Source organism: Convolutriloba macropyga, chromosome 7 (assembly GCF_964194025.1).
Source record: "Convolutriloba macropyga chromosome 7, txConMacr16.3, whole genome shotgun sequence".
NCBI classification, from domain to species: Eukaryota; Metazoa; Xenacoelomorpha; order Acoela; family Convolutidae; genus Convolutriloba; species Convolutriloba macropyga.
The window spans coordinates 10,280,682-10,304,504 of record NC_134474.1 but is presented as its reverse complement, the minus strand read 5'-3'; the positions used below and the strand labels follow the sequence as shown (position 1 = coordinate 10,304,504).

Below are 23,823 nucleotides of genomic sequence, written 5' to 3'. Positions count from 1 at the left end.
AGGACTGTTTCAAAGGCACCTTAGTGCAGGCCAACTCGGACAACAAGGAATTTCTCAAACACAAGTTGAAACAAATCACTTCTAAGGGCATCGCGAATTTCGAAGTGGCACTAGAAGCTGCATTCAAACTACTCAATGAAGTTAGTATTTGACATGCATTGTGTTTTGAGAGAAGTAAAAGCCATAAGTATAATAATAAACGATATATCTATCTTTGCAAAGTGTGTAAAAAAGAGCGGAGAAAAAATTGTTAATATAGTGCAGTTTCTTAAAATATTACACTCTTACACTCTTTTCCCCGATAAATAGGAGTCTAACATGCATTACACCCTAATCCCCGCTAATTAAGGGTGAATTAAGGATGAAATCTCGGCCCGGGTAACAAGCAATATTAAAACTAATAGTGATAATAAAAATGGCATTAATAATGAAAACAATGATACAGTTAATAAAATTTATTTAAAGCCACAAAGCTATTTTTTTTCCGAATAGCTGAAATTATGCAAGAAATCTGCTGAAGTTTTGGAGTTTTTTGAAAAGCTCGCAAGAATGCGTTAGACACATGCTGACAATGCTGAATTTTGTTGAATTTTTGTAAGAAGACTGCTGAAAATTGTACTGAACTTTGGTAGGAAGTGCGCTGAAAATATGTAAGGAATGTGTTGAAAATATTCATTTTCCCTCTTTGACTGATGAATTGTGCTGATTTTTTAAGCGATTTCTGTAGTTGAAATTATGTCAGAAACGCGTTGAATATATACAATGAATGTGCAGAAAATGCTGAGTTTGAAAATTTTGGAAGTGTTGAAATTATGACAGAAAATTGTGCTGAAAAGTGTGCTAGAATTTTGCAGGAAATGCATCAAATGAGCTGAAAAAATCAGCGCCTTCGGCACCTAAAATCAAATTGAAGTTATATTAAGCACATTTCTTACTACGCAATTTCAGCTCACTAAGACAGTTGCATACAAAAACTTTCTTTATGAATTCGATCACACGTGTGACCGTGTCCGTTAAATTGCGGTAGTCAATTTACCGGATTTCAACCAAATTATCGTAGCCAAAACCTAAAAAAAAATCACAATGTGTCATCAACCCAAGAACTCGCTGGAATTTGACACAAAAACGCAGAAAAAACCATTTGTATAAGGAAAAAAGTGAAGGAAAAAAGTTAATAATTAAGACGGATGAAATTTTGATATAAAAAATGTGATCGGAATTAGATCGAAAAAAATTACAAGATAACCGGGAACTGTAAAAACTGAATGATTTCAAAAATGACCGAAAATGTTCCTAAGAAATGGCATGACTTTAACGCAAAATATTTCAGCAGATGACCGAGCCGGTCAAATTCGAATGAATTAATGTGCGATTGGTTAATTTCCGAAAAAAAACTGGGAACAAGCGGAAGAGTCTGGGTTCTTATCAATTTTGTGCTAGCGAATCTCAATAGAAGACAAGGAGTTTTGCTGAGTTGACTGAATTTAGGTTGTTTTTGCGTCACAAAAATTCCAATATCCAATTTTTTTTAAGTTTCTCTTAAATTACACCTGATTATATCTGGGAAAATTTCTTAGCTGCGTAATATGTAGTATGTCAAAGAACCATTCGGCACAGAGCTCGTAGTCATAGAACTTATAATAATGTTGCAAGATACATATTTGCCTTGCAAGTCAGATGTCGTCAGAAGATCTTTAACAAGGCTCAAAATTAGATATGGTTCAAGAATTGACTGCCGTCTTTCATTATTTAATTTTCTGCTAAAAGTTGTCGAACAATGCTGACTAGATAACGGCTTTTAAATGGGCAAAAGTTCAGCATAACTTTGAAAAACTTGGAAAATATCTTACATAGATTGCCTTTATCCAGGATTTATAAATCACAACGCACTATCTTGCATAACGTACTAGGGGAGAGGCCAAACGGAACCCGGAGCCTAGTCCCATAGTAAATCAGTACTGAAACATTGATTCCAATTGTATATCGTCGGCCCAGTACTGTTTCAGTGTAACCTAAGAGTATGTTGCTACCTCATTATGTGCAGTCTATTCGCATAGATACTTTTCTGAAAATAGACTGTACATCCTTGGTTTTGATTCCCATGATGTTCAAGGCAAAATCATGAAAAATTGTGAAAGTTTCGAAAAAAATTTGAAATTTTGAGCGATGCACCTTTTCATGAAGACGACTTACAATCTTAAAACGTTGCAAGAAACGTTTTAAGATTATCAAAGAAACCCGCCAAAACCAGTAAAAACACGACGAAATCAAGAAATACACGCCGGGAACCTGGAAACTGCCAAATTGGGACCAAAATTGCAGATTTTATGGTTTTTATTTCAGATTGTAATGGAATTTTGTATGTCTTATAGTTTTTAGCCTAACGAAAATCGAAACAGTACTGGGCAGACGATATACAACTGGAAAACAATGTTTGTGCCAACGATTAGTGTTTTTTGCCTCTAAGTTGCTGGAGAGCTGAACCCAAAGCAAGATTGTTTTTACAAGAGGTGCGTTTAGTAAAGCAATGCGTACAGTTTCACGGAAAGGAGCACCACCAATGCTGAGAATTTTTTCATCAACCAAATTCAGTCAATTTGGTTGATGAATTGTGAATTTTATCATCAACCAAAGTATTATTCACAGTATGTTTTTTAAGATTGCCCAGAGCAAATCCAGAATTGGAATATGTACTGTTCAGAGTATTTTCAGAGAGCCGGTTTTTTTACTATGATTTTTTGTCTGAACAGTGTAAAAAGTGACATGATCATAAATTGTTTATAGTAAAAAACAGACTGAGAAATACTATGATTCAGCGCTGATTTACTTTGTTACTATGATCCGGGAAAGCAACAGAAATTTTGGTTTGTCGGTTATTTACAAGCTCTCTCTATTTAGTGTCCTAAAATTTGTTTTGACAGTTTGGCGTCCAACAAAGCATTCTGTTTTTTTTCTCTTCGTCTTGTTTATAATGCTTTTTTTGAAAAAACCGTGAAACAAATCTTAAGATTTGCTACACTGAAACAAAGGTCAGATCGTGCAATTTTGTGGTTCCGTAACCTCAATTTGAGGTCGATGTGTCGCTAAAGGTATGAAAAAGTAAAAGTTGATTACACACATGGTTGTAAAAATCATTAGTTCTTCAGGTTACTATACAATTTCAAAAACGTTGACTGCGGTATAGCTCTTTAAAAATACAAAAACAAAATTTGTTAACTTTATTCTTCTATTTTAGATTTTATCGGGAATATAATTAACGTGACGTTTTTAAGGCCCCATTCTAGCTAGCTATTGGTCACAGTACGCCACCAGAAACACAGAAAAACTTAAAGCGCAAAGGAGTTAACAAAAAAATTGTTAGTATTTTCGATAAATTGTCAAAAAGACTGATTTTTAATGAAAAAAATTCAACCATTTTTCGAATTAATGATAATGTCTGCTATTTCTTTAGACATATTCTCTCTCATCTTGTGGAAGAACAGGTTTTTTTCTGAATAAAATGTTTGTACTCTAATACTTTTTATAGATCAATGCCAGAATAGGAAAATAGTTGAAAGCGCCGTTTGTTTCACATGCTGAGACTGATTGAACATTTTCCAATAATATGTAAAGTTGACATGTGATTACACAATTTCATTTCCGATATAAAATCAGTTGTTAAATTGTTCATTGACATTCGAAATTAGGGACGAGTAGGGTTTTTGTAAAAACGTTGTCTGTTCTTAAATAATGTAGTGGTAAAGAGCTACATGTGATATTAGGAAATTGGATGAAATTAATTCAATTGAAAGAAAATCACAAAGTTAAAACAATTGCATTTCGTTCTTCCAAGTTTTCAAAGTTTAAATTTTTATTTTGTCTGTCAATACTGACAAAAAAGAATGCTTTCTCCATGAATCAGTTCTGAATTATACATAGCTGTAAGATATACTGATTCATTATATTTAACAGTCACTTGATAATTTACCCAATTCTTTTTTTACCCAACGTGCTATTTTGCCCAATGCCAGCTTTCCCAAGTGCCAATTTACCCAGTGCATTTGATCTTTTCTTTCGATATTCCCATTACGAATTAGCAGTTACTACAACAAGGACGTTTTAACATGCTTAACCGGACAGTACAATCCAATATTCGGTTGTGATAGTTTCGTAAAAGCAATGAAAGCAAAAAGCCATTTTATGATGCCAAAAGCCAAAAGTCACAAAAGCCATTTTATGATGCTAAATAAACGCTGTGTAAATTTCAGAATAATGTAAACCGAAATACTCGAATTGGACAAAATGGCTCAGGGTAAGATGGCCTTTTATTTAAAATGAATTGGGTAAATTGTCCTGATTCTTTTTTCATTGGACTGTAGTCCAGGTAGAACCAGTGACTCCTTTATTTCACGTTTACAGTCGGAGACCAGCGAGACGGGATCCAATTGCAGCCAAGCAATCATGCTTTTAACAGATGGCGCAGTGGAGAACTACGAGGCCATTTTCACAAAGTACAACGCCAAAAAAAAGGTATTTCAGATTTCTGTAAAAAATTCGCTCAGGCTGAGGTCTCATCAGACCGAAACTGGTTATGTGAAGACCAAAATGAATTAAAAAGTGGGCGTCGGGCGCTTAGAATTTTGTGGTCTTGAAACATGAATTCAAGCACAAAATTCTGGAGATAAAGCATAAAATTGTGGACAAGGTAACTTTTAATGCACGAAAATCTGCAACTAGGCTTATCGGGGTTCTATGTCTGAAACTTCCCCGTGTTGAGGACAACGACGAAAAAACGACAATATTTTTTATAAGAAATCGTCGTTTTCGTCGTTTTGTCGTTTTCTTCGTTTTCATTAGTTTCCGTCGTTTAAGTCGTTTTTTTTTCATTCATTAAAATAACGATGAAAAAACGAGCATTTCTTACATAAAAATAACGACGATGTAACTAACAAAACGGCGATTACCACGTAAGGGCTTTGATCATTTTTGTCTAAGGAAAACGATTAGAAAACGACGATTTCTTACAAGTGAAAAACAAAATTCACGGGTTGTTATACCCTCATTTGATTATACTTGATTATATTTAATTAAGTTTTTGATTATATTTGATTTCATTTATTTTCATTCATTTAAGACACTTTTCTCGCGTTTTGATATAAACGTTTAGCTATTTTTTCAAATCATAGATTTCTTTTATATTTTCTACAATTTCTCTTCCACGAATTCCATCAAAATTTTACGAAAAAGTCTTTGCGACAAATATTTCAACTTGACTTTTTATGTATAGTAATTTTACGTCTCTTATTTCTACTTGTTTTATTACGTATAGTGTCATTTGTATTGTGGATTTGATTGTGTTCTGATTATGACAGAATTGTAGTGGACAGAGCACAATGGTCAATTAGCTATCCTTCCTTGTTCAACGTGTATTTCTGTTCACTTTTCGCATGTTGAACAGTGTTGGTTGTAATCAGCCAAGTAACTCAATTATAGAATAGATGGTCAATTCACAGTTAAAACAAACTACATCATGCGTGAATGAAGGTTGAACAACCAAACCGAAGCTGAATATGAAAAATTCTATATTTTACAATGAAACTACTTTGAAAAGACATTTAATTTCTCTCTTATTCGAGGAAAAGTTGCATAGAAGAGACCAATAAAACTATTAAAAAAACATTAAAAAATGCCAACTGTCGCTATTAAAAACAAAAATATCGGGGTTTTCAAACATTCTGAAGTTGAAGAGTTATTACAACTTCTCGAGCAACAAACCCTAAAAACTTTCATTCAATGCAAAGCAGGACATTAAACAAAAACATTCTACCATGCAATTTTCATCTAAGCATTTATACCTCTTGTCTTTGTTGGGTAGATTTGGTATTTTTTGCTCAAATTTATACATATATTTTAGCTAAAAAGAGTTGAAATTGATTGAATGAGCTCATATTCGTAAAGAAAAACTTTTTAAAGAAAATAAAGAATACAATACAATAAAAAACATCACATTTTGTGTATGTTTGTATACTAAAAACTGCTACGGTTTTGAGTTGAAATCTTTTTCAACTTGCTGCAATAAAGTCAACTTTTAAAATGTGGGCTTGAGTTAGTCTGCAGAGTTTGCTGGCAGAATTTTCATCTGAACCGGCTTTTTGGCAAAAATTTTTGATATCTGTTATTTGTAAGCTTTTGTCAAACTAAAATTTCTTTTTAAAATTAGTTTAAATCCCGTACTGAACTCGAAATGTAAATCAGTACTGAGAAATTGTAAATGCAAGTCTCTCATGTAATATATTTTACTCGCTTTCTCGCTTGAAGTTTGGTTATTTTAAGCGTATATTAACGGCACAAAAGAGAAACGTTCAACAGTCATGGTGGCGCAGAAAGGAGCACAAACCTCTAGGGAGCGGGAGATCCGCGATTCTTTCCCCGGTTACTGCAACTCCGCCTGCCAATTTTAACGCCACCAGCCGTCTGTTTCAGTTCAACCCATGCTCTGCATGGCTCTCACTCTTTTCACCATTCAGGAAAAAAACTTTTTTTACCCACTTTGGATGGTAGATTGGTTTCACCCAGAACATTGAATTTGTTGTTGGAAGATTATAACATGGCAAAGTTCTTCTCTGCGTGTTCAAAAATGCACAGAAAAAAATCTCAATTTATGGTTTATTTCTTTATGACAACACTCAGGGTTAGATCTGGACTCATGAAAAGACTCTGTAAACTAGAAGCAGTGTAAACATATTTGTGCACATTGTTGAAGTCAAAAGTGAAATCTTTTCATGGGTTCAGCTAGGGTATTTTCATAACAAATAAGAGTCCAACGTGGTCTTTGCTTCGGTCGAGCAATAACTTTTTCATTGGTTGAGCAAGTTTGCTTTCATAAAAAAACTAGAGTCAAGCTTGGTTATTTCGTGGGTACAGGAATTGATTTTTTGGGATAATTAATAGATTTTTTCAATCTTTTTCTGTAGACACCAGTCTTTTTTTAAATTAACTTTACCAAAAATAAAAAATTTAAATGTTAGACCCGTTTACTACGTTATCTTCACAAAACAACTCTCAATGTGCATTTCAAATATTTGGGTTCGAGCTCCAGAAACTTGGATTGAGCTTAAGCCCAGCATCAATAGTTTTGGTCACACTAGAGTCGAGATGGAAACTTAAGTCGAGCTAAATTCTTTTCATGGACCGCTTGAGTCAATCGGCGTCTTTTCACCGCAGTTTTTCTATTATAGCTTGCAATTTTAACATTATTTTGAATTAAGAGTACCTTGGCAGTTTTTTTGTTCCACCATAGACTCTCGATGTATCAATTTTACCAAGGATTTATCAATTTTTAATCATACTTTTTCTGTGCTGTTCTGTCAAGTTTCGGGATTTTACTGGTCAAAGATAATCAAGGTAGAATATTAACATATAAATTTCTATTTTTACACCTATATACGGTTAAAACATTTGTATCGGCAAATCCCACTTTTTTTTACCATAAGCCACTCATTTCAGGGCTAAAACAGGAACCATGAAATCGGCTGCAGGAATTTATTTGAAACTAAAGGCGGGGGGGGGGGGGGGGGGGTTAGGATCCATGTGCATTAATACCTTAAATGGACTTCGCTTCCGAAACCGAGTTAATTTGAACGAAATTTCTTGTTCCAGCTAGTCTCTTCTAGCTAGTACTAACAGTTCAAGTTTCGTTTCACAGTAATTCTATTTTTTGAGGTTCGTGTGTTCACATACATCATTGGGCGAGACGTGAAGAACTCTGAGCCCGTGAAGTGGATGGCGTGTAACAACAAGGGATACTATGCACAGATAGCAACCTTAGCAGATGTCAAAATAAATATCATGGCAAGTAGAGTAACTACCCAGGTCGAGGTTTTCGTTTGTCCTCGTTTGTGAAGCAGACCATTTTTGAACGCACACAGGGGGTACGGTGCGTTCAAAGAATACACCGTCGAGGAATCTTGTTTAACGAGCTGCATAAACGAGCACGTACTTTAGGTCGAGCACCATTAACGCACCAAGTACTTCTGGTCCTATAGGCCCTGTACCCTAGTCGAATCCGACGGTTATCATGCAAGACTCTTGCAAGATTATACATAATTATAACAGAGCCTTGCAAGATTCTTGCAAGAGAACTGCATTTTCTACAGGAACATTAAATATTACAACTAGACTTGGAATTGGGTACGAATATAACAATTTTTTATGACAGTACAAATTAAGTTTACAAAATCGCGTGGATTTTAAAGGAGCTTTGTAGTTTTTCTAGTGCACGTGACTACCAATAGCATTCATGAATAGATTTATAACGCTGCAAGAAGTTTACAAGAAAGCATGCAGTCGAATGAGTAATTTATCTATTTTTCATCCTTATCACCCCCAATAACCTAGATTAGGCTGATCGAGGAGAGAACTAAATTACGAATTTTGGGTTATGAATGATCAACGAGGCGATTAAAAAATTAGTATGGAGCATGAAATTTTGAAAGTAAATGATTAATAATTTGCCGACTGCTTTCTTCAGCGAAAAAATGATTGAGGAAAAAAATTTTTTTGATTTATGTGAACAGAGATTGGCAAATCAATGCAAGAGCGTTATTTCACCGAATTTCTTTTGGAAAACAAGGATTTCATCCAGATCGTTAAACGGAAATTTTTCAGATTTGGAAAACGGTCTAGATCACTAGTTTTATTAAGATTCCATTTCAAAAAGTCATTCTAATAAATTGACAGTCAGGATTGTTTTTTTTAATCTAAAAGGCTTTTGATAATAAATTTTTTGTAACTTTTCCGCTAAAATCGTCAGATAAAAAGGGCAGTTTATTGTTTCGAATCAATTCTAAAGTTGTGTGAAAAATAGGATATTAGGCGAAAACTCCATAACGGTAATCCAACTTTGTAAACACTAGAATAAAATTTTCTAATAGCTCATTATCGAAATTAGGAGGAAAACAATTAAACTTTACATTTAAAGACTTTATTCAAAAACCCACCACGCTATCCACTGAGTTTCCAAGTTCAAGACAATTCTCTCTCTTCATGAAAATGAGGTAACAAAGCGCATAATAAACTATACACCACTCGATAGAATTCGGGTTCTCGTAGTTTTTTTAAAGCATTCTAAAGCTATGAGAAAAATCGTAAAGAATGTTGTCATATTAGCTGGATGGATAGTGAAAATTTTATCAAGTGCCATTATGAAACACGCCCAGCAAAAATTTATCCATTAACTTAAATTACATTTTTTAACAAAACTTATGTCATATTTTGCGCAAATCAATGCATTAATTTGATTTTCTTGACAATAGTTATAATACTTCGGCACGCTCTTCATAAGCTAATTTTTCGGGCATACCTTATTAAAATTTTGATAAAATGACCAATTTCTTCTAAACTCATGATCTCTCAACTTTTCGTCCCCGCAGGTTCATCATTGCAGGAAATTGAGGTATAGTTCTACCGTTTCACTAAGTGGGCAAACTTTTTTCTCAGAAAGTAGCGCCAGAAAAACAATTTTTTCGATGCTAATAACCATCATGATCTTGATTTTATTGATTTTTTGTAAATGCCGGATAATTTGAATATAAGTAACTCATAACTATTTTTTGTAAAAGTTGGTTAAAATGAAAAATCCTCGTTTTGTTAATTTTTTTGTTACCTCTCACTTTTTTGGCATTCTCATGTTTATCAAATATGTTCATAGTATTTTTGCTAAGATGCCAATAAACATTAAGTGCTTAGTATGATTACTAAGGATCAAATGTGACATGTATGATTACCCGGGTCGAGGTCATTATGCCTTAATTTTCACCCGAAAACAAGCAAAGTTGCCTGATATTGTCGTAGCATTTCATCCCCATTTTTAGAGTTTAGAGTTGAGAGCGAGATTCGAAACAAGGTGACAGTAAAGCAAAATCACTTTGAAAAATTTTTGAATTATCCGTCACAATTGTCCTAGGTTTGTGTTTATGAGCTATTATCGAACGAACATGGCTAAAGAAGTGCCAATTAAGAATAACTCAAAGAAAGTCTAATCGAATTTCAAATCATCAAAAGCTCTTCTTTTACTAATTGAGGATTAAAAGGCAGATCGCTGCTGATTTGAACATACTCATAATATGATAAGTAACAAAACTTAGTTTTTGAAATACGTCTTAGATCATTTATTAATGAAATCAATAACTCTAGCCGAAGACTAAATGAATGGACGAAAGACCGAGGAAAGTAGTGGCATAAATCGTGGTCAAATGTTACGAGGTAATGTCACAATTGACCACAATTTGTTCCTATTGGAAGAAAGAGTCCAAATACACGTCTTGAGGCGTAATGGGTGTCCCCACCTTTCAGAGTAATTTTTTTCAAGAATGTGTGCAAAGTCGTTAAGCTGTTCTGAAAATTCAGTGCATTTCTTTTATACTTTAAACATGTTAGATTGCTTTTTAGTACAATTTTGTGTATTGAACTGATTGTTAAAAAAGAGTCAGCAGATTTCAATGCATTATTTACAACAATTTTCAGAAGTTTCTTTGACTCACGTTCTAAGAATTATTTTGGTGGTAATAACGGATATTCGATTATGACTAATGTACTGGTGCTGTGTCTTTTTTATTTGTAATATTTTTCCAAAACTTTTTCCATGACTTTTGACACGATATAAACAGGCAAAACTCGGCTGTCAAAAAGTGTCAGTTTTGGACCTCAGCTGTCTTTTGTAGATTTATGGGTGCTCAAGGTGCTGAAACTGATATAAGCCCTAATTTCAAGGTGAAAAGGTCAGTTTTTCAGTTTTTGAGCACCGACAGCAGCATTTTCTCCTGGTTTTGGTGATTTTTCTTTGATTTTTGTTAATTTTGTTGTTTTAAAAGTCGGCCATACTTTATATGGCTTTTTTGCCGCTAAAAGTATTTTTTTGCCAATGTTTTTGTTTTTTTTGTTGTTTGTGCTAACTTTAAGAAAAGTCAAAGCATTTTTTGTCAGTCTTTCTAAGCGTCTTGGAAACTTTATTGACGTTTTTCAGTTGTTTTCAATTTCAAAGGGCAAAAGCAATTTTAAGGCTTGCAAAGAGTTTAATTGAATGTTTTCAATAACACGAAAAATGATTTTGACAATATGGATAACATTAATTTTTGCTTCTAATTAACTTTTTTAATTTAATTTTGCTAATTTCTATTGTTTTGATATCTTTCTGTTTTGTTTACTTTTAGAGACTACTGAAACAGCTTGCAGGCTGAAGTTTGGGTTAATGGATAACTTTAATGTCAAGAAATTTTTTGAGGATATTAACATCACAAACTTTGGTAACTTTTGACTAATTTTGCTTTTCTTCAATGTTTTTTTTGTTATTTTTTTCAAATTTTGTTTTATTTCAATTGCTTTCAGTGTAGGTGGGCAGAGATAATTTTGCAAGCTAAAAACTCCATTAAACAATGTATTTTAGCATTTTAGAAGCGATTTCAACTGGTTTTTGAAGATTTTTTGTACCTCGTTAATCTTGAATCTTTTTTAAGTTATTGGATTAGTTTCTGACGCCCTGTTTGAATTGTATTAAAATCTCAATTCATTTGTGTTCTGCAGCTTTTACATCTTCTACTTTAAAGAGAAAACTGCGGAGTTCGATGAAATTAGTGATTTTGAAGGTAATTAAAATTTTAATTAATTTCAATTTTTAATATAATCTTTTTTCTATTTGGATTTTAATTGAAAATATTCAAGCTGTTTATAATAAAAAATGCCAATTAACCTGCAGCCTGTGTTGCTGATCGTTCATTTCTAACAACATGATTTTATATAGGAGGATAACACTTATAATATTCAGGGATTTCATTAAAGCTTGATTTCATAAATAAAATCAGTTTGTGGCTTTTGTTTCTGCTTCTCGTTTGTGTCCAAAAAGATATCTGTGGAATTCCAGTTTGTGAACCCAAAAACGAGGGCAGAAAACGAATGGTTTTGCGACGCTACTCAAACTCTTAAGTCGGGTGAGGAACGGTTTTCCAACAAAATTTCGATTTATCGCCTGTGGTTTTTTTTCACTGTTTTAATATTTTTATTATCGTATTTTGTTTCTGATTGGTTTTCCTAATCCATTACAAGCTCATTTTTGGTCTGGCTTTTTGTTCTTTCTGTGAAAATTTTTTAAAATGTTTCAGGAATTGTCATGCAATGAATGTCTTACTTCGCCGAACAGCCATTTGATTCGCTTCATCTTAGTTGAAAGCTTCCTCAACAATTTGCATGATTTCTTTCTGGAGTTTGCTGGGCTAGTTTCATTCTGCTCAAAGTGCTTTCTAACAGCAGTTGCTAAGCAAAGCAATCGAAAAGGCGTTTTGTTAAAGGTGTTAAAACTCTTTCCCATACAGATCACCGGGATTTTTTGACTTTCTCCAGCAGAACCCGCTACCATATTTTTTTTTACTTCTTTAGGCTTGAATGTAGACTTACAAGCCCTGATAAAGACAAACAAAAAACAGCAAAAGCCAAAAAGTGACATGATCAGGTTTCAATCAGTACTGAAATTGGACTTGAAATTAGACTTGACCAGTACTGAAATTGACTTGAGGATAAGTCCGAGGGTTCATTCGTCCGATTAAAAGTTAGCACTTGGTATTATACTTATGTTTTCTCATAGTTAGTGTGATAATATAGTCACAAGTCTGGTTGTGATAGTTTCATATCAAGTGCCACAGGCCGATGAACGTCAAGTCATAATCAGTACTGATTCAGTGAAATTACAAATTCTGGATCAGTACTGTACCAGAGCTCCGATCAAGTCACTTATAGACTTGTCGCGTATTAAATAAAGTCTTAGGTCGTGGCAAGTCTGGAGTAATGTCTTGGCCAAGACTTGACAAGTCTTTGGTCAAGTATTAATTACAGTTTGCATTGTTGCTTTGCTTTCGTCTCTTAACAAAAGAAAAAAGTCACCATTTACCATTCAGTTTATTTTAAGTGAAAAAAGAAGTGCAAGAAAACGCGAGCATTTTCACAAAGTTCACTTAATAGATGATAATAAAATTCTGATATCGCACAAAGATTCCAGTCATGGCCACTTTTTTGCCCTTTCAAAACAGTTTGTGAAACCAGAACTAGGACAAAGAACGACTGATTTTGCGACACTACTCAAAATTTAAAGTAGAGTGAGAAATTTTTTGGAAAAATTTGATTTTTCGCTTGTGGTTTTTTGTTCTCATACTGTTATTTGATTTTGATTTTCACTGTTTTTTTTAAATTTTTATTATCATATTTTCTAAATGGTTTTCTTAATCCGTTCATAGCTCATTCGTGGTCTGGTTTTTTGTTCTTTCATTGACAATTCTTTGAATTGCTTCAGGACTTGTCCTGCTATGAATATTTTACTACGCCGAACAAAATTTGTTTTGCATTATCTTAGTTTAAAGCTACTTCAACATTTTTCACGTTTTCTTTTTGGAGTTTTCTAGGCTGGTTTCATTCTGCTCAAAGTGCTTTTAAACAGCAGTTGCTCAGCAAAGCAATCTAAAGTGAACAAAATTGTATTGAAAAACCAAATCCAATTGAAAACGGGATAACCCCATAAAGTCCAATTTTATATGCCTTTTACTTGAACTTTGACTGCATAATTACAAAATCCAATCAAAATAGCTCGAACTTTAAGCAATTGTTTGTACAACAATCTTTTTTATCAATATTTTTCTGTTTCTTCAATCCCATTAGGTGTTATGGGAATCAATGGCGGCTATTTTCCAGCAATCTGCCAGGTATGTTTGTTTTTTGATGCTTATTGTTTCAGCAATACATCCACGTGCTGAGTCGTCCTATGGTGATTGAGAGGGAGTACCAGTACAAGTGGACCAATGTGTACATGGATGTCGGATCAGCTGTAAGTCCACTCAAATCCACCCTATCCATTCCACCAAATATGCTCTGTTCCACCATTGCACTATACACTCTTCTAATCCATCCCAACTACCTTCAAATTAGTTGCCTCAACCTTTATCTTGGATTAATTTTTGATAACACTGGCGGAGGGGGGAGGGAAAAACTTCATAAAAGCTTACTTTTGAACCCCCACTTTAGTGGGTGCATTATATTTGCTGCGCCCCCCCCCCCCTGGTAGAGGTTCCTTGATGAATAACTCTGCAATGGTACGTGCTCTATAAATCGAGGGCTCATTAGTAAGGGGGGGGGGGGGTTGTTGGGCAATAAAGGAAAAGATCTATTTCGTTGCTTCGTTGCTCTTAAACCATCCTGAATGGCCTTTCCTCGCTTGTTTAGACTGCCAAATCTCGCCCTGCTATTGACTAATAACTGTTTGCACTTAACTTCATCCCATCTATAATTGTTTGCTTCTTAAAATATTTCATGCAATGTGTGCTTTTTCTCCCCTTGCACAGCTCTTTCCCATACAGATCACCGGGATTTTCTGGTTTTCTCCAGCAGAACCCGCTACGTTTAGAGTTATTGGATATAGACTTACAAGCCTTTGCAAAGATGAACACAAGACAGCTAAAGCCAAAATGTGACATGATCAGTTTTCAATCAGTATTGATATTGGACTTGAAATTAGACTTGGCCAGTACTGAAATTGACTTGGGGATAGGTCCAGGGGTTCATTCCTTCGATTAAAATTTAGCAATTGGTTTTACATTTTTGTGTTCTCATAGTTAAGGTGATAATTTAATCATATGTTTGGTTGTGATAGTTTCATATCAAGTGCCACAGGCCGCTGAGGCATAACCAGATAAACTAGCTAAATATTACCACGAATGAACGTCAAGTCATAATCAGTACTGTATCAGAGCTCTAATCATGTCAATTTTTAGACTTAGCGCGTCTTAAATCAAGTCTTAAGTCTTGGCAAGTCTTGGCCAAGACTTTACAAGTCTTGGGTCAATAATTGATTACAGTTTTTGTTGTTCGTTTGCTTTTGTTCCGTTTACAATGGCTCGAATTAAGTGAAAAAAAAAGCTTGATGAAATTAGAGGATGATAAAATTCTGATATCGCCAAAGATACCAGTCAGGGCCAATTTTTTTGCCCATTGAAAAAAATTTGGTTTCCAAGTGAATATATGGGACATTTTAAGTTGATGTATGCCCCATTCACAAACAGCTGGGTCAAATTGACAAATTTCTCGTAAATTTTTTTTCCAATTTTTGCTAATTTTTAAATGCAATTATTATAAAAAAATTTCTTCTTAAAACTGTACTTTGCTTATGAGCTCTGCAATAACCAAGATTTGTCAAATCTTGGTCAAGTTTTGACTCTAGACTTGCCACGTCTTGGTAAAGACTTGACTTAAACTTGACATGTCTTGAGCAATTCTTGACTTGTCTTCAAATGTCTTAACACTTGAGATGAGACGTAATCAGTACTGATTTGTCAATTTAAGAAGTGTATTTTACTGGAGAAGTACTGATCAAGACTTGAAACTCGATCAGTGTATGCTAAATAATCGTTCTGGCAGTTTCAACATTATAAAATTATGATATAATATTTGGTATAATATTTAGTATTTTGTCACATTGGGTATTTTGGCATTGAGTATTTTGATCTCACACCCAAAGCACACCCGAGTGTTATAAACAATTTATATACGAAAAGGATGGTTGATATAATTAGGTTCAATTCAGCGCCGATCGACTTTGTAATTATAACACATTACAAGTTATTGTGGTTGTAGAAATATTCACTTGTGTTTATTTCAGGAAGTAAGTGAATGGATGGTTGGGAATAATCTGTAAATATTGATTGATATATTCTGTAGAGTATAATCTGGCTTAGTGCTACTTAGATTAGTATCATAACAAATAATTAACCAACTTTCTGTTGGTTGAATAATATTATCAATTTATTAACTCTAGATGTCTGATTTCTATTGTAGAGAACTGCCCATGTTGAAATATATGTTTTCAATTATTCAGATTGAAAGCAAACTTTGATCTTGCAAGAGCGAAAGTTCTGCAAGACTAATCTGTCATCATTACCTTATCGTACATACGATATCTCCCAAGACTACGAGAATTTCGCAAGACTTTTTCAATATCACTTATTGTTTTTCGACAAGGATGATTTCAACAAAATTTTGTTAAAATTTTTTGAACATTTTACATTTTACGTCGTTGATTTTATGCTTTTTAATTTGTGAAAGATCTCATTCAGTTCGTATTAAAACTCCAGTGCAGGAAAACCTGCATTGTAACAGAGACATACCAAAAAGATTCAGTGAAATTTAACAAATTACAAAATTTCAGCGAAAATCAGTTCCCAGTCAGCTTCTTAAAATATAAATAAATTTTTTAAAAGAAATGACGACATTCTTCATCGCCTGTGGCCATAAAAATATTTCCTTATTTATAACAAATTTTTACTTGAACTGTTTTGCTTGTTAATTCTAAGAACTGAAGCAAGTTTTGACATTCGAGCCTTTTTGGTGTTCATTTTAGTGGTACTGATTTATAATTTGTTGTTAAATTGAAAATTTGTATTTGAAAAACATATTTAGTCGTGCATTATTCAGTGTTGTGTATTTTCCGTACATAGTTTGACATATTTTATTGAAATTTTTTGGTTGTTTATTTTTTTGTTTGTTTGTTTTCAGGGTCTCCGTTTGATGACGACAGTGTCCATTCCCGCATTCGATCACCGCGAAGAGAATGTAAGTTCTGCTCTTTTCCATTTGTGCCCCCCATTACGTTATAATCCCCCCCGTTACAGAGCACGTGTCAGTACATAGTAAATCATTGTGTAAAAATATTGCATGTGCGTCTGGGGGGTGCAAATAATATGCACCCACTAAGATGGGGGTTACAAATGGAAACAATCCGTTTTGTCTAGTGTCTAGAAGACGTTTTTGTTTTCAAGGCTCTTTTAAGCCCTTGTGCAAGCCACGACAAAATTCATTTTCAACCGAAAAGTGAAATAAGTATCTTTCCGTTTTTGTCACTCCCTCATTACATTATGCACCCCAGTTATAGAGCACGGGTTGAAACAAGTATAAACGTTATTTAACAACATGCGGATCTTTTCTGTTTGTGCCCCCCCCCCCCCCACTTAGTGGGTGCACATTATTTGCAACCCCCCCCCCACCCCCAGACACAAGTGCCATGTTTTAACATAATGATTTACCATGTAGTGACACGTGCTCTGTAACTTGGGGGAGCATAACGTACTGGGGGGGGGGGGGGGGGATTTACAAACGGAAAAGATTCATGCAATGAGCACGTAAGGTCGCAAATAGTATGCGACGACTCAGCTGTGGATGATATTGCGCGAAAATGGAAGTGTATAAGATTTGGCTCTCGTGCAACTAAGAGAATAGGGCACCTGACAGTTTTATTAGGCAGGTTGCATCAATTTAATATATTCTCAAAATAGATCTCATTTCTGCAAAAACACCCAATTAAGAAACTGAAACTTTGTTCTAAGTCTAAATTTTTCTGATTTTTTTCTCATAAATGCTTTTGTATTAGAAATCAATACTTAGATCATTTGCAATGACCTTGTTTGGCTTCCAAATTTTTCGACAATTTTTTTTTAATTGTGAGAACACAGTTCACACAAGAGATGCAATGTTTCTGCTATTTAGTGTGAACCAAACACTCGTCATTTTTACTAGTGCTCGTGTTTTATGATGGTGCTAACATTGAGTGAAAGAAACAAAAGTTAATGCGCCTTGTTCCCAAATGAAAGCGCAGCATGATGCGGTGAATCTCCGAAGTTTTTTTAAATCTTATCAACCTTCGATTCAAATTTTGCATAAAACAGATGGGTAACGGCCAGAGTTTGCCAATAACTGCTCAACGATGGCAAGGATAAAAGTATAGGCAAAAACTTTGTCTCAAATGCCTTCTAGCACGTATTGGCATTTCAAAACAGATATCTTTTTCAAATCCAAGTAAAAACCTGGATTTTTAATTATTCGAGAAAATTAATCCTTTAAAAAATGACAATTAAAATGACCGGAAGCTGCACTTTGTTCCTAGTGTTAATGCAGTATGCGACTTTTTCTTTCTTTACAACCTCAACTTTTGTTTAATATTCTAAAAAGTACTCGTACTCAAGGCTTTCGTTCAACTAATGAGGTTTATTGTTGCTGAATAGTCAGTGCATAAACCTTACATAAAATTGATCAGAAATGTGCTGAATTAAGGGTAAGATTTTGAGCGCATTTATCGCAGAAACCTCAGGGCTTTTCAGTGCATCATTATATGAGACTTAGTGAGGAAAGTTTTTAATATTTAGCCCATTTCAGCGCTTTTAAAATTATCGAAAAGCTTTTAAAATGAAATTTGCTGAAAATGGGCTAAAAATATGTTCATGTCTTGTTCTTGTCATAATTCTATGGTTAATTTTCTGTTTAATGCTCTTTTAATGCATTTTTCTCAGCTGGTTTTTCAAATTTTTCGGTAGCACCATTTTCCATTTTTTATCGACTATAGCATTTCATATCTGCCCTGAGGTTCCTCAAATGTTGAAGTCTGTTCAAAATGTATGCAAAGGATCAAATTAATCAATACATCATGAAATAAAGACGTAGCAGGATAAGTTCTCACCTGCAACTCAAGAGATTTTTGTTAACTAAAAATCACTTTCAAAAATCACTAAAATTTGCTATTAAAAATCACCAACAAAATGCTTAATTATCAGAAGGAGAGCCATAGTAGACTCACAAACTTCTTTAATTTTGAAGAAAAATTTAAAAAAAGTGAGAAATATTTTGGAACCGATATAAGTAACCTTTTTTTTCTCAAAAATCTCAAACGGATATTTAATGCCTACAAAACTGTAAATATTTGGCAACTGAAAAACAACTCTTTGCATTATGCACTGTTCCATTGCCCATAGAATGCAATAAAACAAAAAAAAGATAAACAAATTTGCAAAAATGGCCTAAAATTACGCAAAAAAGCTTAAAAAACTCAAAATTAGCTAACAACTCGTTTTAATTACCAAAAAATCCAATAGACAATCGTAACAATTCCATAGTGTACTACAATAGTCTATTCAAACAAAAAAATAAGTCAACTTGATAAAACTGCTTGACAAAGCAGAATGGGAGCAAAAAATTTCGTTCACTGAGAGAAATTTTATTCATACCTCAGTTTCTCTCTCTCTCTCTCTCTCTCTCTCTCTCTCGCTATATATATATATATATATATATATATATATATATATAAATATATATACATATATATTTATATATATATATATATATATATATATGTATATATATATATATATATATATATATATATATATATATATATATATGTATATATATATATATACATATATAACAGCGGTATCAACAAATTCCTCTCTTTTTCGTTCCGCTGTCCAAGTTCGATAATGCTCACACCAGTTAAAGTTTTTTCACGTGTTTCTTTTTCTGCTTCAAATTTCACTCCAAAATGCAACGTTTAAAAAACAAAGCCAGAAGAATTACGGAAGACATTCCAGAAAACACTGACGAAAAACGGAAAACGCCAATTAATGTCAATTCGCAAAATACAACAGCCCCATAAAACAACTGAACAAAATGTCTAAATTAGAAGAGAAATTTTTAAAACTTTTTAAAAAGTTTTTTTGCACACGTCAATTTCCTGCTCCTCCTGCTTCAAATTCAGTCCTTAGTTATTGATAAAAATCGGCACGCTTTGATTATTGTTTTTTTTGGTAGTAAGAAGGAACTCCTCTAACACACCTCTTCGAGTCGTAAAAATACAGCGCCCCAATACAAAAAAAAGCAAAGAAGCATAAATAAGCGTTAATATTTTTCATTCGTTTCTAATTGTCAATGAGAAAGCCTAATATAATGCAATGGGCTCACATTTTTTCTACATTTTTCTAAATCAAAATAACATCAGGGATAAGTCTTATTTATTATTAGTTTTTTCACTTAGTTTTTTTTGTTTGTGTTACAGATACAAGAGGGCAATCTTTTGGGAGTTGCGGGAGTGGATGTGCCCATCTCAGAAATGAACAAATTCACACCCTCTTTTCAGGTGAGCTATGCTTCCTTTCAGGTGAGCTACAATGCGTTCTATTTAATAACGCATTGTTTAAACTCTTAGGGTCATTTTATAGGTCCTTCTCTTTTTTAGCAAATAATTGTGTCCAGGTAGTAAAAAACTTTTGAAAAAGTAATTCAAAACAATTATGATTGTGAAAATACCGGAATCAACTGTAGTCCAGACTTTGGCGCCCTCAAAAATTTTCCTTTTGCACTTTTTGTGTTCTTTGAAACACATTGCCTGTGAATTTTTAAACCTACATGCCATATCCACCTCCCCTGCGACCTGCGGTTAAATTCCACATCTCAGAATTTTCTCGCGTTGGTTCTTCCTTACGTTTGAAGACGACGATACCGATGCTTTCTTACGTTTAAAAACCGCCGATACCGATGATTTCTTACGTTTATTAAACGACGATACCGAACCTCCCTTGCGATGAAAAAACGACGATACCGCCCGTACTTTCACTAACGGCAAAAAAATTAATTATATTTCATTTCCCTGACGTCTCCATTTGTTTCGTTAGATTTCCTATCTTTAATTACTTATATTAGACTGTCAGGTACTTGACAAAGTGTTCATTTCTTTTTTGCATTAAAATTGAATAAATCTTATCAATCTCATACTTGAGCATAAAAAGCGCGGGTATTTGGTTGCTGGATTTGTTGTTGAGTAATTTGAGTAATTACTGAACTCATTTTTGGCCCAGAACTCGCTTGAAGTATACAATTGTTGGCCACGAAGACTTTTGAATTCCCCAAATCCATTGAACACTCTCATTTTCTTCATTGTGGTAGATTAAACTTAAATTATTGTTTATTTTGAATTGACCGAATTAATGTATATTTTCATCAAATATATATGTTTTTTATTATCACTTATAATTTATTATAAGTAGATTTAATCAATTTTATGTTCTCAATAATAATTAAATTTATTCAACCTATAATTGATTTTATCTGAAATTTGGGTAAATATATTTCGAATTTAAGAAATTAAAGCAGGTAGCAAAATTTTATTATAATCAGTTATTTTGGCAGCATTTTTTGTACGGGCGAGTCTTTCTTATGTTTAATACCGAACAAAAACGACGATACCTACGAAAAAAATCGTGTAAGAGCTTTCGTCGTTATTGGCTAGAAAAAACGACGATACCGACGGTTTCTTACGTTTTCTAACCGAAGATTTCTCAATTAGGCGTCCCCCCTGTGCGGTCAGAGATGGTGTGAGAGACGTTGTGTTTTTTGGACAATAGATTTGGTGCTGATTTTTAGACTGAAGTTTTCAGTTTTTTTTTCAAAAATTTTAAAATTACTTTCATAACCAGCTGGTTAAAATTTACAAAGTCAGAAGTATTTGTTACACTCCATTTTTTCTGGTACAATATTTCAATTAAAAATAGGACATTTCGTATTCTGCTAAATATAAAAACGAATTCTGAACTAGCTAATGTTTCTTTCGAATGGTACACGTTGAAAATGCTGGAGCAGATATTGTTTTAACATACTTATAAACATTGTGTTTTAGCTGGGCTTTAATGGGTACACGTTTGCCATCACAAACAACGGATACATCATATTCCACCCCGACCTCAGACCAAAGGTACTCATTTTAAAAAGTGAACTACCATGACTATTAGGAAAATTGGATATTTTCCGTTTGTGCCCCCCCCCCCCAAGTACGTTATGCTCTCCCAATTACAGATCGCGTGTCAATACATGGTTAATCATTATGTAAAAATATCGCACGTCTTTCGGGGGGGGGGGGGGGGTGCAAAGCAGAATAGATCACAGAGTTGTTATATATCAGCTCGAAAAAACTATGCTTGACCCAAAAAGCTTATGAAAAGATTTTTGCTGGACCTTAATTAAGAAGCTCTAGTGTGTAATTTTGGTCACTATTAAACACCCCTCCTTTAGACTATTTGGGTCTTTTCATAAGTCCAGGCCTAGACTAGGGTTTGTTACTCAGTCTTTGTTACAGTATAAGACGAATAAAGGTCGTGAAGAGGACAAGCCCAACTACAACAGTGTTGATTTATCAGAAGTGGAGATGTATGACTGGGTTGAGGAAAGAGTCCAGAACAGGACGGACAACACCTGGACTACTGTCATCAAAGATAAAGACAAGGTACACCAAACAGTCCAGAGTCGATGAATGTTGATAGAGGTTATTTTGCTCATTAGAAAACATAACGAATTTGGAGCCTTTCGTTGACTCTATGCGTCTCAACATTGTCATAGCTCTCTTTAGAAGACTTGAAAGATTCAAACAAGACATCAACCAAAATGCATAACTTTGCAAAACATTTTTTCAACTACTTAGCTATTTCATCCATGTAAACTTTGACAATATAGCTTTATATGAGTGTAACAACTTCTGGAGACGCTTTAAGGAGGAGACATTTTTTCAATTCCCCGTGAATCACGTAATGTGATTTGGTTTTCGATCTAAATGGAAGGACCCCTGCATGAGCAATACTGCTCTGGGGTACATCCTTCCTGAGGGAAAACTGCTAGTATGATTAATTTTTCTCACATTTGTAACTTTGTACCATTTTGGCTGCTAAACTAAATTTCAATTCATTCAGAGTAGCCGATTATTGCAAGAAACCTGTAAGATAATGTCCGAAAATTTGAAGGTAGGATTAATGAGATCACGCAATGTATTCCGTTTCTTTTTTACAATCAGATAAAATCTTGCAAGAATAATATTTTCGGAAAAGTTGCGGTGATCTTTTCCAATTGTGCCCCCAGTACGTTATGCACCCACAGTTGCAGAGCACGTGTACTATTAAAGTAAACCATTATTTAAAAATACGAAACGAGCCTCTGGGGATATGTACCCACTAAGCTGGGAGAGGGGACACAAACGGAAAGGATCCGAATTATGCAAGATCTAACAAAACACCCATTACTTGCGAAAACCAGGTATTTTGCTAGATGCATTTTTTGCAAATAATATTCAAAATCTTTGATGACATTCATTTTTTGCAACAAACATAATGTAGAAAAACTGTTTCCTTTTTTTTGCAATAATCAAGCAAGATCTGATAAGTCATTCATTCTTTACGCTAATATTGCATAGTATTCCCAGATGTGAATCGGGCGTTGTTATGTTTCAGCTTCGAACAAAGATAGTAAACAGCGATACAGGAAACCACACTCTCTTTAACGTAGTCTATCAAGTGTCTGATTGGGTGAGTACCATTACACACAGGACTTTTATAGCAAGCTTATTATTCTTCTAATTATTATATCTTGGTCAAAACTTGACTTCGACTTGACAAGTCTTGAGCAAGTCTTCGCAAGTCTTCACAAGTCTTAAGACTTGAAATAAGACATGATCGGTACTGATTTGTCAACTCAAGACGTGTTTTTCACTGATGAAATACTGATCAAGACTTGAAACTGGTTCCGGGTGAAGTCTGACTATATGGCCAGGGTTATAATTTATGAATATTGGTTGATCATATTTGAACTTTGAATGTCGTCGCAAAAACACTTGCATTATGCTTTATTGATTAATATAAACGGTTCAAATGCGCGAAAATAAGAAAGGTTATTTCTACTGCTGTTATGATGAATCATCTTCAGTGTCCATTTTTTCGCAAACTCTAGTGCCATGACAATGTTAGTTATAAGAAATAAAAATTCATAAAAATGTCACGTCTAAAATTTTGAAAACTTACTCACAAAATTGACGTAATTATGATAAAAATTTAAGCAAACTAAAATTTAAGCTACATGTGCATGAAATGCTGAGATTCATGCGACAAATATAATGAATAATATTTTTTCGAAAAGCTCAACGATATATAGTTTTATCCACTCAAAGTTTATTTG

At 33.9% G+C, this 23,823-nt stretch overlaps 2 protein-coding genes across 2 annotated transcripts in view; both read left to right on the top strand.

The window, feature by feature from the left end:
- The window catches only part of LOC142342935 (voltage-dependent calcium channel subunit alpha-2/delta-3-like), a 42,562-nt gene extending 38,267 nt beyond the window's left edge, over positions 1-4,295 (top strand). Inside the window, exons 8-9 of the mRNA XM_075394615.1 lie at positions 3-140; positions 4,248-4,295. Of these exons, the coding sequence (XP_075250730.1) occupies positions 3-140; positions 4,248-4,295 (186 nt within the window). The remainder of the gene's footprint in view (positions 1-2; positions 141-4,247) is intronic.
- The window catches only part of LOC142342594 (voltage-dependent calcium channel subunit alpha-2/delta-4-like), a 433,960-nt gene continuing 410,143 nt past the window's right edge, over positions 7-23,823 (top strand). Inside the window, exons 1-9 of the mRNA XM_075393975.1 lie at positions 7-140; positions 4,399-4,509; positions 7,702-7,830; positions 13,754-13,843; positions 16,564-16,620; positions 19,889-19,969; positions 21,506-21,580; positions 21,962-22,108; positions 23,103-23,177. Coding sequence (XP_075250090.1) covers positions 4,441-4,509; positions 7,702-7,830; positions 13,754-13,843; positions 16,564-16,620; positions 19,889-19,969; positions 21,506-21,580; positions 21,962-22,108; positions 23,103-23,177 — 723 coding nt within the window. The 5' untranslated portion in view covers positions 7-140; positions 4,399-4,440. The remainder of the gene's footprint in view (positions 141-4,398; positions 4,510-7,701; positions 7,831-13,753; positions 13,844-16,563; positions 16,621-19,888; positions 19,970-21,505; positions 21,581-21,961; positions 22,109-23,102; positions 23,178-23,823) is intronic.